This window comes from Myripristis murdjan, chromosome 15, assembly GCF_902150065.1.
Source record: "Myripristis murdjan chromosome 15, fMyrMur1.1, whole genome shotgun sequence".
NCBI lineage: Eukaryota > Metazoa > Chordata > Actinopteri > Holocentriformes > Holocentridae > Myripristis > Myripristis murdjan.
The window spans coordinates 2,684,773-2,700,146 of record NC_043994.1 but is presented as its reverse complement, the minus strand read 5'-3'; the positions used below and the strand labels follow the sequence as shown (position 1 = coordinate 2,700,146).

Below are 15,374 nucleotides of genomic sequence, written 5' to 3'. Positions count from 1 at the left end.
TTGGCATTTTTTCATTCAAAAGTTCTGCAACAAAGGGAGAGTTCCTGAAGTTCAAAAAAGACTTGAAAAAGAAAGAAGAAAAAAAAATCCAATCTTGTAATTGCCTGTTGGCAAAGTAATGTTGATATTCAATTTTCTAACATCTCACATTCAGTGACATACACAATGGTCCTATTGTCAGTAAGATGCCTTTAAAATGTCACACAAAAGCCAATTCATACTACAGCAATATTAAAATATTTTCCTCCAAAGTGCTCATAAAGAGTCCATTATTCAGATGTCAGAATAAAAGATCCTTGGGTGGCACCTATTTAGCCCTGTATGTAATTCCAACAAACACCCGGTGCATAGTGCCCAATTCAGGCGTCAGGGATTAAAAACTATTTAACAAAATGAGGACATATAGCCTATTCAGTCAACATGGACGCTCCACCTGCTCCCACAAGTCAAGGTTTGCCTTTTGTTTGTGCAAATTGAAGAATTTAACATGCTGACCTAATAGGCCAGTGGTGGAGGCTAGAGTTTCAAATTCATGTACACCACTAGCTGCAATATTTGTCCTTCTACTCATGAGTGAAATTGGCAAGAAAAAAGGCAAAAAGGAAAAAAAATCTGAAAGGCAAAAATATGATTCAAGACCAGTTCTCCAGCTCTCAGATGCATGACAAATAGCAGTCCTAGACAGAATAAATGCAGAATGAGCATAAATCACCGCAGGAGGATTTTGCAGATGGAGACAGCATATGTTTAAGAATATGGAGAACATCCATACTTGTCCATACTTTAGATCGATTACACTCAAATAAAAAATGTTCTAAAATCCTCGTATGGGAGCAAGAAGAGACAGGACATTCTCAAGAAACAGCGGCACCACCTCATGACATGTTTGACAGGAAGCTTGTGGGAAACAAGATAAGCATATCATGAGAGAGTTCTTTACACAATATAATTAGAACATATATCCATCAGTAATTATGACCATGCAAAAGACTATATGAATGCACTGGCAAACATTTTGTTGATTTTGGTTAACTTATCTATAGTTCAATCTGCAGAAGCAGTCGCATCACAAATCTATGAACAGCAACATCTGGCCCCATCATGCAGGTCAGCTGTTGAACTGGTTCTACACAAAGCATGTCTAAATATATGGCGAGCGTCTCCCTGTTCTTGAGCAGGGTGCACGGTTAACAACAGAATCCTAGAGGCTAGCTCAGACATCAGTACGTTTCTATTTTAATACAGGGTGTCCCAGGCTTCTCCAAGCTAAAGACCTTAAAAGACCTTTTTATTATCAGTGAAAATGACATTTAATGCCAACTTCATGGTCAAACTGGAGAAGAGTATGAGGGATATAATGGAAATCAGTATGGAGGATTTGAATCTAATAAAACATTTTATTTTAATACTCACACTCTTAGCTGTGTGAGGTGTGTGTGTGAGTGTGTGACCTCCAATAACATGAAAAGATGTGTATTTGTAGTATTACAGACTCATTTATGCTCCCTTTATGTACAAAAATAAATATATATGTAACAAACAGTGTAACCGTCACTGCCCACATATGTTAAGCAATAACTCCACTAGGGGGCAGCTTAGAGTCAAAAGTTTCTGACTGCAACAAACGTGGTGACGGTGGAGGAGGTCGTAATCATGGACCTGCTACAATGAGGCAGAAGCGGAAGAGTGGAGTGGAGTGGATAGTGGTGTTCTGTACGGTCTTTAAATGCATCACAACGGAGGATGGAATTCTTTCTCTAATATTATCAATTTTTTTTTAACTCTTCTTTGTGTGATGTTAATAGACCAGCCTTGTTTGAAGTATTAGCTACACTGCCCCCATGATTTCTGGCGGTACTGCTCCATTTCGTTCGTATCTGTATGCTTCCTGAAAACAGTGCAGACAGGAGGCTCTTTTTGTATCAATAAATGTATTTAACATTGAGCATAAATGAGCCTTAAGAGCTCCTACTCCTCTCCATGGCCTCACATGGTGCCTTTTGCTCATAAAAGCTCTTATTTGAACTAAAGATAATCACGTAAAAAAATACCAGGCATGCAGTAGATTAGGATCAGAAAGTGCAGAAAGAGTGAGTGTCAGTGACTGTCACAAGACTCAAGAGCCTACAGTCTTGGGAACTCAAGCCATGCGTATTTTGGATTCTGCTGCCACTTGGGATTAAAATGACACTTGTCCATTCTGAGCTGACGAGCTAACCTTAGTGATGTCACCACCTGTTGAACTCCTCTGGCGTGTTCACACCAAATCCAAAGTGAGTTTTTAAAGAGCCGTGATTGCATACAAAGTCAATGTTAAGATGCAAACAGATCTAAATTTGCAGCGAGCGATGCAAATGACGTGAATTACCGCGTCGCCAATGACGCAACCACATTCACATCATTCACATCACTGGATCGTGTATTCGTGTGAGTTGAAATTTTTCATCTCGAGCCAAAAATTTGTGACTGTATTCATGTGAGTCTGTGACGTGAAAACTGATTTGAATTGCAAAATGTGGCACATAAACATGCAGTTAAAAAATGTGATTGATCAAGATGAACTATTCTGAGATTAATTACGATATTACTAATTTAATTATATTACAGTGTATGTTTGTGATTTTTTAGCGTCCTGCTATGTGGGTAGAAGTTTTTGCAGCAGTGGGTAGACTGCAGATTTGGAGACATTTGATTTGTACCTGGTTTCTTGGCTGAATCCTGGACCACTAGTGGGATCTCAGTGTCGATGTCTCTTCTCTTCCGGATCAAAGACAAGAGGGAGCTTCAGGAGAAAGGACAGAGGATGTGGAGATGGATTGGTAGTAATTAAGGCAGTTACTTTCAGAGGCCTTATAAGGTCTTAATTCATGGTTAGAGTCGTCTTTTAAAAAAACGTGACGGAACACCGATCATGCCTTAGCCTTGCAATAAAACCCAAAACCTGCTTTTTATGCTCCTCCTATCCTATACTCAGCATATCGTTTACAACAATTAGTTTTATGGCAGCACAGCATGAATGTATGAATGAATGAATGAATGAATGGTGAATAGTCACTCAGATTGTCTTGTTTTTCTTTGCCTTCTTGCCTGAAGTGAAAAGCCATTAAATCAAAGCCATCCGGATGTTGAATCCCGTTAAATTGAGGTTAACAAGAACAAAAAGACTAATCATTTCTGATAATGAATTTGATAAACTAAGACATATTGGTTACATAAGTACTCACATTATCTTCCTTTTATACTTAGCATTGGCACCGTTTGCTTTGATGATTGCAATAAGTCTGTTTGGAGATGTCTCTCTACCTCTCGTCGAGTCTGCAGCTGGTTTCAGTACTTCATCTCTAGTAATTAGCAGTAGCATATGTAATGTAAATTGTGGTTTATTGGTATTTTACTGAGCTCTTATTAATATTTAACTCTCTTATGAAGATCCATTGAGGACTATCCAAGGAAAGTGTGAGTGAGAAAAGACTTTGTTGAAGATATTCTAGGGTACTGTGTTGAAAATACACTGTTACCCTTTTGAAGCTATGCTGGGAGTGTTGTGTCTCATCAAACCTGAGAGGGTTGGAGGTGGGTGCCGGGACTGGAGGAGGTGGAGGAGGTGGCGGGGGTGGTGGCGTTGGGGCAGGGGGTGGATTGGTTGCTGCCTGGAGCTTCTTCTGGAGTTCCTCAACTGTGATGACATGATGAGCCAGACGGACAGACAGACAGCAGCATCCAGTTATAAAAGACAACACATACAGCAATAGTCCCAAGAGCAGAAAAGGAAGCTTTTCTAACCAAAGAATATTAAGGCCTCTCATACCAAAGAGCGACCTTAGGTTTTCACACAGACAAAAGAGTTCTTCACTTATAGTGCCCACATGAGGCCCAGCGTGACCGCTGTGGCAGTTTAAATGTATTGCCAGCATCAAATATTGTGCAGAGAAATCTCAGGGCCATACCTTGACTCAAGTGGGGCCAACTGGGATTATTGTGTGCACAGTGTTCCCTCTTTAATGGTATTTCAGTGCTGTGCTGTATAGTGTACAGCACAATGCCACTCAATGAGGCCTCTCCCTACAGTTCCAAATATTTCCTCACCAGTATGCCGCAGATCCTTGACCTCCACCTCAATCTTGGAACACTTCTCGCTGTACTCCCTCTTCTCCTCTTCCACAAGTTCAAGTTTGCACCTCAATGCCATCAACTCCTTCTCAGCCTTGCTGCTCCTCAGCCTCTCCTCCATCTGCTTTATCTGAGGATGACCGAACCACAAAACGCATAAGAATACACACAAACACACACACACACACTTATATTATAGAATAGGTGCTTGATTTTGCCATGGAGAGTCCGTGCCTGGAGACAGTCCTGAGCAAGTTAACAGTAAACTTGCTTAACTTCCACTCAGCATGAACCACTCTGTAATGACACTTAAAGAGATCAACTCTCTTTTCACACACATTTCTTAACAGGACATTCCTCCTACTTTTCTTTTGTTTTCAAAAAAAAAAAGAAAAAGAAAAAAGACAGGAAAAAGCAATAATAAACCAAAGAAATATGTTTGTCTCCCACCATTCAGCTTAAAAGGGCCGTAACAGTGATTTGATCATGAGTGATATGATCAAGTCATCAAAACACAACAGTGCTGCTGCTTTTAACTACACTACGTTAATGTGGACGACTTTATCACAGTGATGGTATACTGATGTGAAGAAAATTCTTAAATACATCTGGTTGCTTTGGGAAAAGAGCAGCAGAAATGTCTATACATTTTGTAGCTATTATGCTAAACCTGCAGAATCACCGGTATGATCTTTAAAAAAACAACAACCTTAAAAACAGCGATAAAGAGCTATGTTTGGAGTGGGTACTGTCATGCAGCTCCTGCAGTGATAATTTCTGAGAGGCAGCAATGGGTAGCTGCCAGTCAACATTCAGTCACCCACTCCCCCAGCCCTAGTTCCTTAACCAGGGTTTTAATTGTTCTTTAAATGGAGGGCATGGCTCACCTCCACCCCAGCACCAGGAGAGATCAGTGATCCCACTCAGGCATAATTGGTTTCCATCAGTGCCAGAGGCGGCGGGAGGGAACGGAGGCTACGCTGCTTCTTATCACTATGAATGTGGCAGGTCACTACCCTTGGTTTTCTGTCATGGCCCATAATAATTCACCAGGCATTTCGCCCCTCTAATTAACCAGCTAAACAATTCTTGTTTTGACCCATATGAATTATGGAGGCATTAGAGGTGTAAAGCACAGAGGCAAAACCTTTTTTCCTTATAAGATATTAGATAGATATAGCTATTTTAGCATTGCTAATGAGTTATCGTGCAAAAGTACTGCTGTATACCACAGTTTTGGCTGATTGTTACCCATGATCTGATACTGAAGTCTGACATTTGACAGGCATAAAGCTTTATCCTGAGGCATACATTTCATTATTCAAGCACTTCACAGATCTCTCTGGATTATATCTTGAATCTTGATGTTGTATCTTGAGCCAAGCAACACTAGAGAAACTCTATTTTCATGAATCAAGGTGAAGGCAGTGGTGCAAGCTCATGACACAAACTCACAACAGATTTGTGGAGATTTTGTGACAAGTGGTGGTAGTGCAGCGGTCAAAGAAGCTGGATATGGAAGGCTGCATTATCTGCAGGTGTGGTAAGGGCTGGCAGCAGTCATCAGTCTCTTCTCATTCCCTTTAAAGTGATGGTACAGATTCTTACCCATATAGCAGTGTTTGCTCCTCCATGTGAGTGTAATACATCCACAAAGTCTGGTCCATTAACTCCTTCCCTGTCACTAGAATGAGAGCTTCACCAGGAGTGTACTTCTTCAAACTCACTGAAACAGATGATTTTGAATGGCGACACAAAGCTGAAAAATTGTTTTTGGAAATGCACGGCAACATGGTCGCTTTGGTTTCACTTTCAACACTGTTTTCAACCAGCTGGTTTCCAAAATGGCAGACTGTTGTCTGCCATAGCACTACCACTGTGTCACCCTGTAGGTTGAACATGGGACCGGAGAACCACTGCGTGATGATACACGAACAGAAAATAGTTCCACCATTTTGGAAGCCAGGGGACTGGAAAGAGTGTTGAAAGTGAAGCTAAAAAAAAAAAAAAAAAAAACATGTATTATGTATCTTTCACAACATTTCACAACATCAAAATCACGCTATTCTCTGGTCTGTACCTATTTTATTCATTTTGGAGTGGTGCACTCTCAGTGAAGCTCTTGTTCTTCTGACAGCGAAGGAGTTAATGGGCTAAACTTGGTGGATGTATCACACTCTCATGGAGCAGCAAGTACCACTATATGTGCAAGGATCCAAACTATGACTTTAAAAACAGTGTACTGTATCAAGGTTTAGTCTTTACTGTGGCAGCCTGGGATTGATTCTTGCCGCATGTCATCCCCTCTCTCTCTCCTGCCTCTCCTGTCTCTCACTATCAAATAAAAAAGTGAAATGCCCCCAAAAAATCTTTAAAATATAAAATGATGTACTGATATTTTCATTACAGGGAGGAGAGTTCAGTCCGGTCAGAACATAGGGCATAGGCATCCCAAATATGAATACACTGCATCCCAAACATGAATACAAAACTCCAAAATACAAATAAACAGCGACGCAAATTTGTCGCAAAGGGCAGATAATGTCCATGGTAAAAGCCTGTTTGCTATGTTTTCTATGCATAAAAATATGATAGTTTGTAATACAATAAAATTTTTTCTCATTATGTTGTTGGTTGCCTTTAGTTGTTGGTTGCCTATAGTTAATATTCCTTAAGTGGTTAAACATCAGACACATCAGAAAATAAATCCCAAAACATACTTCTCCATGTCTGTGGTGTTTTTCAGACCTTCAAGAGATTTAAGACATTTTAATGCCAATTAAACTGTAGATGTGATCACAAGTCTAGTTCAACAGCTGTATGGATGGACCTGGTGCTGATGCTCCAGCCGTTGTGTCTCCATGTTGTCAGTGAGGCTGGTAATCTGGCTGAGGGCCTCCTGCAGGGCCTGGCTGGGTGAGGAGCTCTCAATCAGGATCTGACTCTGTCTCTTAAGCTTCTCCTGCTCTACCAACATCTGAAGGAAAGAACACAGGTTAAGAGTCGGATTCCAGTATTTGGAGGAAATCAGGCCTTGTTCAGACTGCCAGCTCAAATCTGTTTTTGTCATATCCAGATTGTATCAACATTGATCTTAAGAGTCTGGAGAGCAATAAACCACATGAAATGCAATTTTTGCAAATCAGATCCAAACCACATTTGGAGGTGGTTTGAAATGCGATTCCAATTGGATTTGCACAGATGAGTCTCAGTGCGGACGCTCTGGACACTCAATAGGATTTCAAAGTGTCTCTTACGTCACTCTGAACGTGACTCACAGCGATGGCGTCAGATCCCGAGTGAGGGAGGTGCAGCAGAGGCTGAGCAGAATCCCTGCTGCTGCCAGCAGAGCCACATGGAGGACGACACAGAGAACAAAAGGCCTAAAAAGGACCAACGCTGAAATAATAATGGTCTGCCGACAGCCTCTGGACATTTCTCCTGCTTCTGTGTTGGAAAGCTGTGTCATCAGCGCATGTACTTACTGACGCCTATGTTGTTACCATAGCAACCTGTGCAGATAAGTTGGTGATGTCAGGACACACAAATCTGATCTGATCACTTGCACATAAACAGTGTGGACTGGGATGTCTTCAAGATCTGATTTGAGAAATGAATCTGATTTGCCTGCAGCCTGAACAAGGCCTGAGAAGAACATCATCAGAGCATCTAGAAGAAGGAAATCAAGATAAAATATCTTCAGGTACACAAGAGGATACAACTGCAGCGACCTGGAGATCTAATATGGAAACAGAACGTATAAATCCAGAAACTGTGAGGCCCAACAAAGGCAACTAGTAGAATCTGATGTCAGAAAATGGAAGGTACCACACCTCTGAAGAAGTTAGAGGGAGGTGAACAAAGCACAAAAACATACTTTCAGCATCTTAGAGAGACAAAATCAAATACCACAATATCTTTGACTATATACATTGATATTGATATGGCTACTGGTGGTTTCATAAGATATTTACTCAAAACAGATTTTTAATAATGTGGATAAGACAACCCAACAGGTAAGAGGAAATAACATAACAGCTAAAACAGCCTAATAAGTTAAGAAAACAGCATCCCTTTACTGTAACGCAGCCTTTAAAACCAGGAAAAGCCATCAGGAGCAATAACAAAACCTACATCTCTGGCAAAGTTTTCTGCCTCTGCCCTCAGGTCCCTTTCCAGATTCAGATTCTCCTGTAAGTCCTCGTACTCCTGCACAGCAAACTGTGACACTGGAAAAAGAGATAACAAGTTTCCCACAATAAGTTTATCTTCACTTTTTGTGCATGGCCTCTATCTTCTTTGAAGGACCATACTAGTGGTTTTGAATATTTGGCCTATTTACTAAAATTTACATTTTACATGGCAACAAACCATTTTGCAAATCATGCAGGGGAACTTAAGCTTTCACAACATATAATCAGAATCCCTCAGTTTTTAAATATGAATTTTGTTCCACCTTATAATGTTCTGCCTCTGTGGCTAGCAAAGTCGTCACCATTCATAAACCACAGAACTGATACTTGGCTGTGGAAAGCAAACATTTCCCCAGGGACTATTTTCTGGCGGAGGGACTGTTTCCCTTCATTCAACAGTGCTGCTGCTTTTAGGAAAACAAATGTGGGTGGCTTTATTATGGTGATGGAACACTGGAGTGAGCAAAGTTTGATGAAAAATGGCATCAAAGTTCCAAAATACAACTGCCTGCTCTGGGAAAAGATTAGTAGAAAACACTGGTATGGTCCTTTAACATCTGGAGGTATTTCGTCAATCAAGCTTTTTATCATTAAAGTTCTTAAATAAATAAGATAGATAAGATAGATGAAATGACAGAAATCCACAACTCTGGTTCACCATTCTGACTAATAAACTGGCTTTCAAGGTGACAGATGTGAGTGCATGTGTTTTTTTGAAATGATTCTACCACTTGGACTCAAAAGGACTCGAAGCTTGACTTGGATATGACCTTGATCACTCGGACTGATTTTATAACCAGGATGACTTGAGACTCAACTTGTACTCAAGGTTTTCATTGTGTAATTTTACTTTTATTTAAATACATTTGTCCCTAAGTACTATTGTTAGGTCACTGACTTTCTTGATGCTTAATAAAACAATGCTCTATTTTCAGTCTTCACGTTTCAATATTATTACTTTGTTTGCCATATATTCATGACATAATGCCATCTAATTTGACAAATGTTCACTGAAGGTCCTCAAGCTGACTGAGTGTTTTATTCTTTAGGTTTTGTGTATACAATAAAAGGTCTGACACACAGTCAGTGAGGAGAAATGTGAGTGTTGTGTTGTGTAGGTAACGTGAATGTTAGGATCAATGGTTTGAAAAAGGGACATAAAAGGGGCAAAATTGAAGAAATGGCGCACCAAAAAAGTCCAAATAAATGAAAAATCTGGCTTTACTTTGTACACTTTATTTAGTAATTTCCAAATTACTAAATTCCAAGTTAAAGAATCTAATTTGAACTCTGTCCTCTCGTCCTTTTAGAATTAATTGGAAAAGATCGCAATAACATCTTCCCTTTTCTAAAAAATAATTCATTAATGTCTTCATGAGTTCATTTTTAACCAGCTACTGGAGGCTACACTTAAGCAGATTTTTACACCAGCATTTCAACTTTTAGGTAAAGTTTCAGCAAAGTAGCAATGCTTTTGCTTGTTTAGGACATTCTAATACTCTCTCTGGCTCTAGGTTTAATTACATCTTTTTAGTTAATACCTCAAAGTGAACTTGGTGTTAACCTTCCTTAAGCAACTTTACTTCAAGGATAAATGTCAGCAATAAGTAAACCCCATTAAAAAAGAATGCCATAGGGCACAGTGTCTTATCTGTCCCAGGTGGACCTCTTACAGTTAACACCACCTTGGCTATTCTCCAACATGACTCAAATCAAATCTGAGTCTAAAACCCTGAAAACCAACCATCCAGGCCATTCACCTGTCAGCTTGTAACCAAAAACCAAAAACTGTGCTATTTTTTCTATTTAAGCTTCCAGACATTTAGTATAACTATCTGCATTGTGGGGCGGGCATACACTTCACTTGACTTTTCCCTCTGCAAAATGCAACACCACTCAAGGTCACTTCAGTGAGAGCACCTGAGAGAGGGGTTTCTTAATTGCTTTGTAGGATTGCGGCCACATTGATAACATTCTTCTCATTTCAGGATTTGTGCACAGTTGGATGTGAAAATGTTCCTGTGAAGAAGAAGATGCCCACTGACCTCTGTTATATTTCCCCAAGAGCTTCTTTTGTTGCATCGTCTCAGCGATTAAAGCAGTGTTATCATGTTTCTCTTTCAGCAGCTGCAAAAAAGGGAGGAAGAGAGCAGAGGAAATTAAAGAGAAAAAATACATCTTAGTTGTTTTAATTTACATGTGATATATTAGCTTGTATCAGCTCTATTTTAAAACAATAGCCGTTTTTCAAGATGAAGGCATGGGATGAATTCATGGCAACATCCATCATTCACTGTGAATCCTGCAGTGTCAGTCATAATCCAGACTTCACCTCATTTTGTATGCATGAGACGACTGACCCGAAACAACAATGATTTTCTGCATTACAGAAGAATAATCTCCGCTGTAACTTAACTTCTGAACTCAAAACTATCAGGTAAACACCAGATAACTAGCTTTTCTGTTGGTTTTTGTCTTGCCACAAGAATACAGGATTCTAAAATGCATCAGGCCATTTCACTGTAGGCTACATGTGCTGTGTTAACAAACAGACGGTTTTTATCGATCACGTAACATTCATATTAGTTCACGTCCCCCTAGCTGTTATGTCAAAAATTGTACTGAATTAGGGATAGGGTCAAAGTAATATAAATAAACCCTAAAATTCTGTGTATACTCACTTCTTCCCTGGTTTCTCTCAGCTGCTCTCTTATTGCATTAAGCTCAGTGGCTGCTTGCTTTTTCTCCTCCAGTGCCAATTCCAACTTTTTTTGCAGCTCTGAAAGAAAGAAAGAAAGTCTCATTGCAATTCTTATAATCAAAGATAAGAATGATGGACTTGGATTCAGACAAAGATATGCAGCCTGATGCACACTCTAATACCAATTACACACACGTGAAGAAACAGCTAAATATAAGGGTCGGTACAGATTTGATTTTGTAGGCTATCCTAGCATGACAAACTGCTCTTAGCACTCATAAACACTCTGGGGGTCATTTCCTAAAATTGTTTTCTCACTCCTATTGATCCACACCACAGTTCTCTTTGAAGAAGACAGAGAACTGCTGGTTTCAAGCATCTTGTGTTCTTGCATTCTTGGAACAAAGGTGCTAACTAGCAAAGCAGCCTGTGTTTGCACTAGGTTGGAGTGGACATACATAGATACAGTAGCCAGTAGTGGTCCTCAAAGGAGTGTCCCTCTTCTTTAAGGTGTAGCTAACTGGTGAGTCTTGATCTGAGGATTTGCTCCTCCTGTGTTGAGCCTTGCGTTTGTTTAATGGCTTTTTAGTTAACCTTTATACAGGTGTGTGCATTCCTCACTGCGTACACTAGATTGCTCTTCTTGTGTCAAGACATCGTACATGGTCGCTCTTGCTGTTGTTACAGTTCAGGTCCAACTATTTTATTTATTTATTTTTGTTCCAGCTAGAAACCAATTTTTCTGGTTCTGAACCAATTTAGTTTGGTCTTAATGTACAGAAGTGTTCAAAATGAGGTTCATGAATCAAAAGGAAACTTCCATATTGGTTCAAAAGGCCTATGTGTGCAGCTCTTTGGTGTGACCTGAGTTTGAATGGCATTGTTCTCATTGCACCAAAGGAGTAAAATGCTCCACTGCTCAAATACACCACTTGCTGTGTACAAAATCTAAATTTAGACTTTAGAAAATGTAATATATGTTAACTGAAATTTAGTGCTGTATGAGAGCATGTGACACTGTCACTCGTTACTGAGGCATCCAGGACCATACAGTACCCCTAAAGACATCTATATATTTCTATTTAATGTATCACATTGAAACTAATTGAGATGATTACATATCAGAACAGAATAGCATCATCAAAACACCACTCTTATTGCAAATTCAATCATCTGCTTCATGTGTCAATTTCATAAAATGTAGGAACATCGGTGGCCAAGAATCAGAGACATCTCAGAGCACTTTTGTTCTGAAATCACGCAAAGTTGGAGAGAAATTAAATCTGTTAATACAAAACAGCACACAGCAGGACCATGCTGAGACATTTAGGTGGGTACTTAAGCTGAAAAGAAGGTCGTTGACATCTAAAATTATTTTTGGGGAGGGATGGGATGCCCTTTTTTTTAAGTAGGACAAGAATTATAATGAATAAGCATCTCATGTTAAGTGTAAATGCTGGTTAAAATTTTTTTAACACATGAACAAATGCTATGAGGATAATTTGTGAGTAGCAGGGCACCCATTGAACTTTACCTGTTCCCCTGTACCAAACTTAGAATAGACATGCTCTGGCAGTTCCTTTGATTATGATATATGTAGTGCAAATCCTATACATGGTATCTTCACAGTAAATACATATAACTATCCCATGTTTTTTTTGTAATGGCCACTTAAGCGACAACTAGCAAATAGTGTCCTGAATAGCAGTCTAGTAATGTACAGGTATGAACCTGAAACATAATAATCTCTGATCTCTTATTTTTAGATTTAATTACTTTATGCATCAGAGTTGATCACTGGTGAATGACATTATATCCCTCCCTTTTGTTGCAACGTGAAGGGAAAAGCATCTTCCAGTATGAATATATCCATTATCATCTAAGTCATAATTACAAGGAAAGTAAAGGAACTGAATATGACATTTCCCAGTAATAGCTGGATGTTAAAGAAATTAGTCTACTGAAATTATGGACTTCAGACTTTGTTTGACTATTTCTATTTTACTTTATTTATATTTTAATGGGATTTTATACTTGTGCTGTGCTACAATTCAGAGGAAATATCCTACATTTTACATCATTGTATTTATCTAATATTTGTGGTTACTAGTTATCTTGTATAGAAATCACAAATTATCAGTTAAAACAATAGATCACCCATTTTTAAAAATGTGATATTATTTCAGCTCCCCCTCTAGTTGTTCTGTAGGACAGTAGTGGTGCTATCTTCCTCTCATTGTTACTGAGTGCTGGATACTGGCTGGATGCTCCAAATGCTAACTGTTAGCCTCCTGCCACAGAGGTGGACTGCACTGAGTTTATCTGATGGCTGTAGTCACTATAGACTTTGCAAAATAAGCTTTTCTATGCAAAACATCAAACGTAATGCATTGTTAGAATGTAAACAATCCAGTGTAACAGTGTCAGTGGTGGAAAGAGTACTACAATTTACTGCTCAAGTAGAAGTACTGTTCCTCTGCTGTTTGACTGCAGTAGAAAAGTAAAAAGTCCAAAGTGTCTCATTTAAAATGTGCTGGCAGTAAAAGTGACTGAGCTCCTTTTTCCAAACAGTAACTGGGTTAGCTGGGATCTTTTCCATGCAGTTAGAAAAGGAGGAGAGAACACGCTGCAAACTCATTGTCACACCGGCACATTAATATTTCTCTCCTTTGTTCCACACTTTTTTTTTGCCAGTTAAGTCTAACTGGTCCTCACTGCAGTTTTTTTATTGTACAGCAATATTGGAGATTTAGAAAACACAAAAAGTAGAACCAACAAAGTAGAAGTAGATTCCTCTTCTCAGCTTACTGTCTGTTCCACAATCTGACACTGATCATTTCTACTCTATAATGGATTTAAAATGTAGTGAAGTACAAAAATGTACATTAGTAAAAATGTACATTAGTAATTAAGGTCAGTAATTAAGTAAATTACTGGCCTTAAAAAACAGTCAATAAAGTACAATTACACAAAAAAGCCACACTTGCTTTTACCAGAGTGTTACTTCACCTAGCACTTTGATTACAGCAAAGGTCAAGAGTTTGGTGAAATAAAATAAAATAAATAAATACATAATACAAAATTAACTTTAAAGGAAAGTGTTAGTTCCTGTGAAGTATACCGTTAAACTTGGGCTTCCTAGGAATTATCATTAAACTTAGGGTGTCACCTTTCTTACCGTGTGATAATTCCAATGTGGTTATGCAAACTGATGAATAATAACTAAATGTTTACGTGCTCTGTTGAAGCTGGAATTACATGGTCACTTGCTGTTCTTACCATGTATTTACCTGGTGAATTCCTAGTATTTTGCGTGACTGTAGGAGGAGGGCTTATCTACATTTTATGTGAAACACTTGGTACCTGAGATTGTGGACTGGCACTGAGCCGAGAGGCAGACCTTGCTGGCTGCATGTTGATCCTCCTCCTCCTCATCTTCATCCTCAAGGTTAATCTCAGCAATGGTCTCTGGGCCGAGGTGGGAGAGCAGCAGCATGCTCTTCCTCTTCAGAGAGCGATTCTGACGATTCAGCTGGGGGGTGGAGTGGCACAAAGAAAAAGGGATAGATGAGGGGAAAAGGAAAAGGAAAGAAAGGAAAGCTCAAAATCTTTGCTCAAGATCATGAATGTCAGTGTCATGTATATTTAACAGAATGGTGGAAAAAAGATATCTACGATGAATCTGTCACGGTGCAGGTGTAGCATTCTGTGTTTCTCAAATTTACGAGCACATTTCCAGTTAATGCTTGCTTTTGCTTCCTGCTTCAGCTCACTAAATTGGTTCATTTTGTATTGTAAAGCAATATTCCTTTGTACTGTAAAGTAACATAGCAGACTTCCCACCAAATCCAGTAGTATTTAATATAAAATGCAGCATAGACACCAGTAGAGGCTACCCACTGTCACCGCAATGGTCTCATTTGTCCCCAGTAATTATACTAATGCCTCAAAATTAATGCGGTCACACATTTATTGATGTTAAAATGCTACATGCAGCACCTTTAAAAGCCTTTATTTTATTTGAATAGTCATAATTGCAAGTTCAAAAAAATGCCCAAAACATTTGGGCCCCATAACCTTCGTCACTTCTATATCTGCAACCATGAAGCCCATCAGGCCGAAATGTGTTGGCCACAGTTTTGAACTTACAATTAGGTCTAGCCAAATGGGATAAAGGCTTTTTAAATAGATTTTGCCTAGGATCTCTTTCTCTGGTTGATTCTTAGCAGACCCTTTATTATGCAAAGACCATCCAACTGTCAATTAGAGATGAGGAAGTATTCTAGCCTACTATATGTTTTTCTGCATTTACATGCACTAGGAATGTGTCCTGTTGAGCTGATATGCAGGACATCCACAGAGCAAAATAT

At 39.2% G+C, this 15,374-nt stretch overlaps 1 protein-coding gene across 1 annotated transcript in view; it reads right to left on the bottom strand.

The window, feature by feature from the left end:
• Nucleotides 1–15,374, bottom strand: part of shtn1 (shootin 1) — a 37,603-nt gene that overhangs the window by 4,067 nt on the left and 18,162 nt on the right. Inside the window, exons 5-12 of the mRNA XM_030070692.1 lie at nt 14,368–14,536; nt 10,985–11,082; nt 10,349–10,430; nt 8,245–8,339; nt 6,941–7,087; nt 4,087–4,240; nt 3,559–3,676; nt 2,700–2,782 (exon numbers count right to left, since the gene is read on the bottom strand). Coding sequence (XP_029926552.1) covers nt 2,700–2,782; nt 3,559–3,676; nt 4,087–4,240; nt 6,941–7,087; nt 8,245–8,339; nt 10,349–10,430; nt 10,985–11,082; nt 14,368–14,536 — 946 coding nt within the window. The remainder of the gene's footprint in view (nt 1–2,699; nt 2,783–3,558; nt 3,677–4,086; nt 4,241–6,940; nt 7,088–8,244; nt 8,340–10,348; nt 10,431–10,984; nt 11,083–14,367; nt 14,537–15,374) is intronic.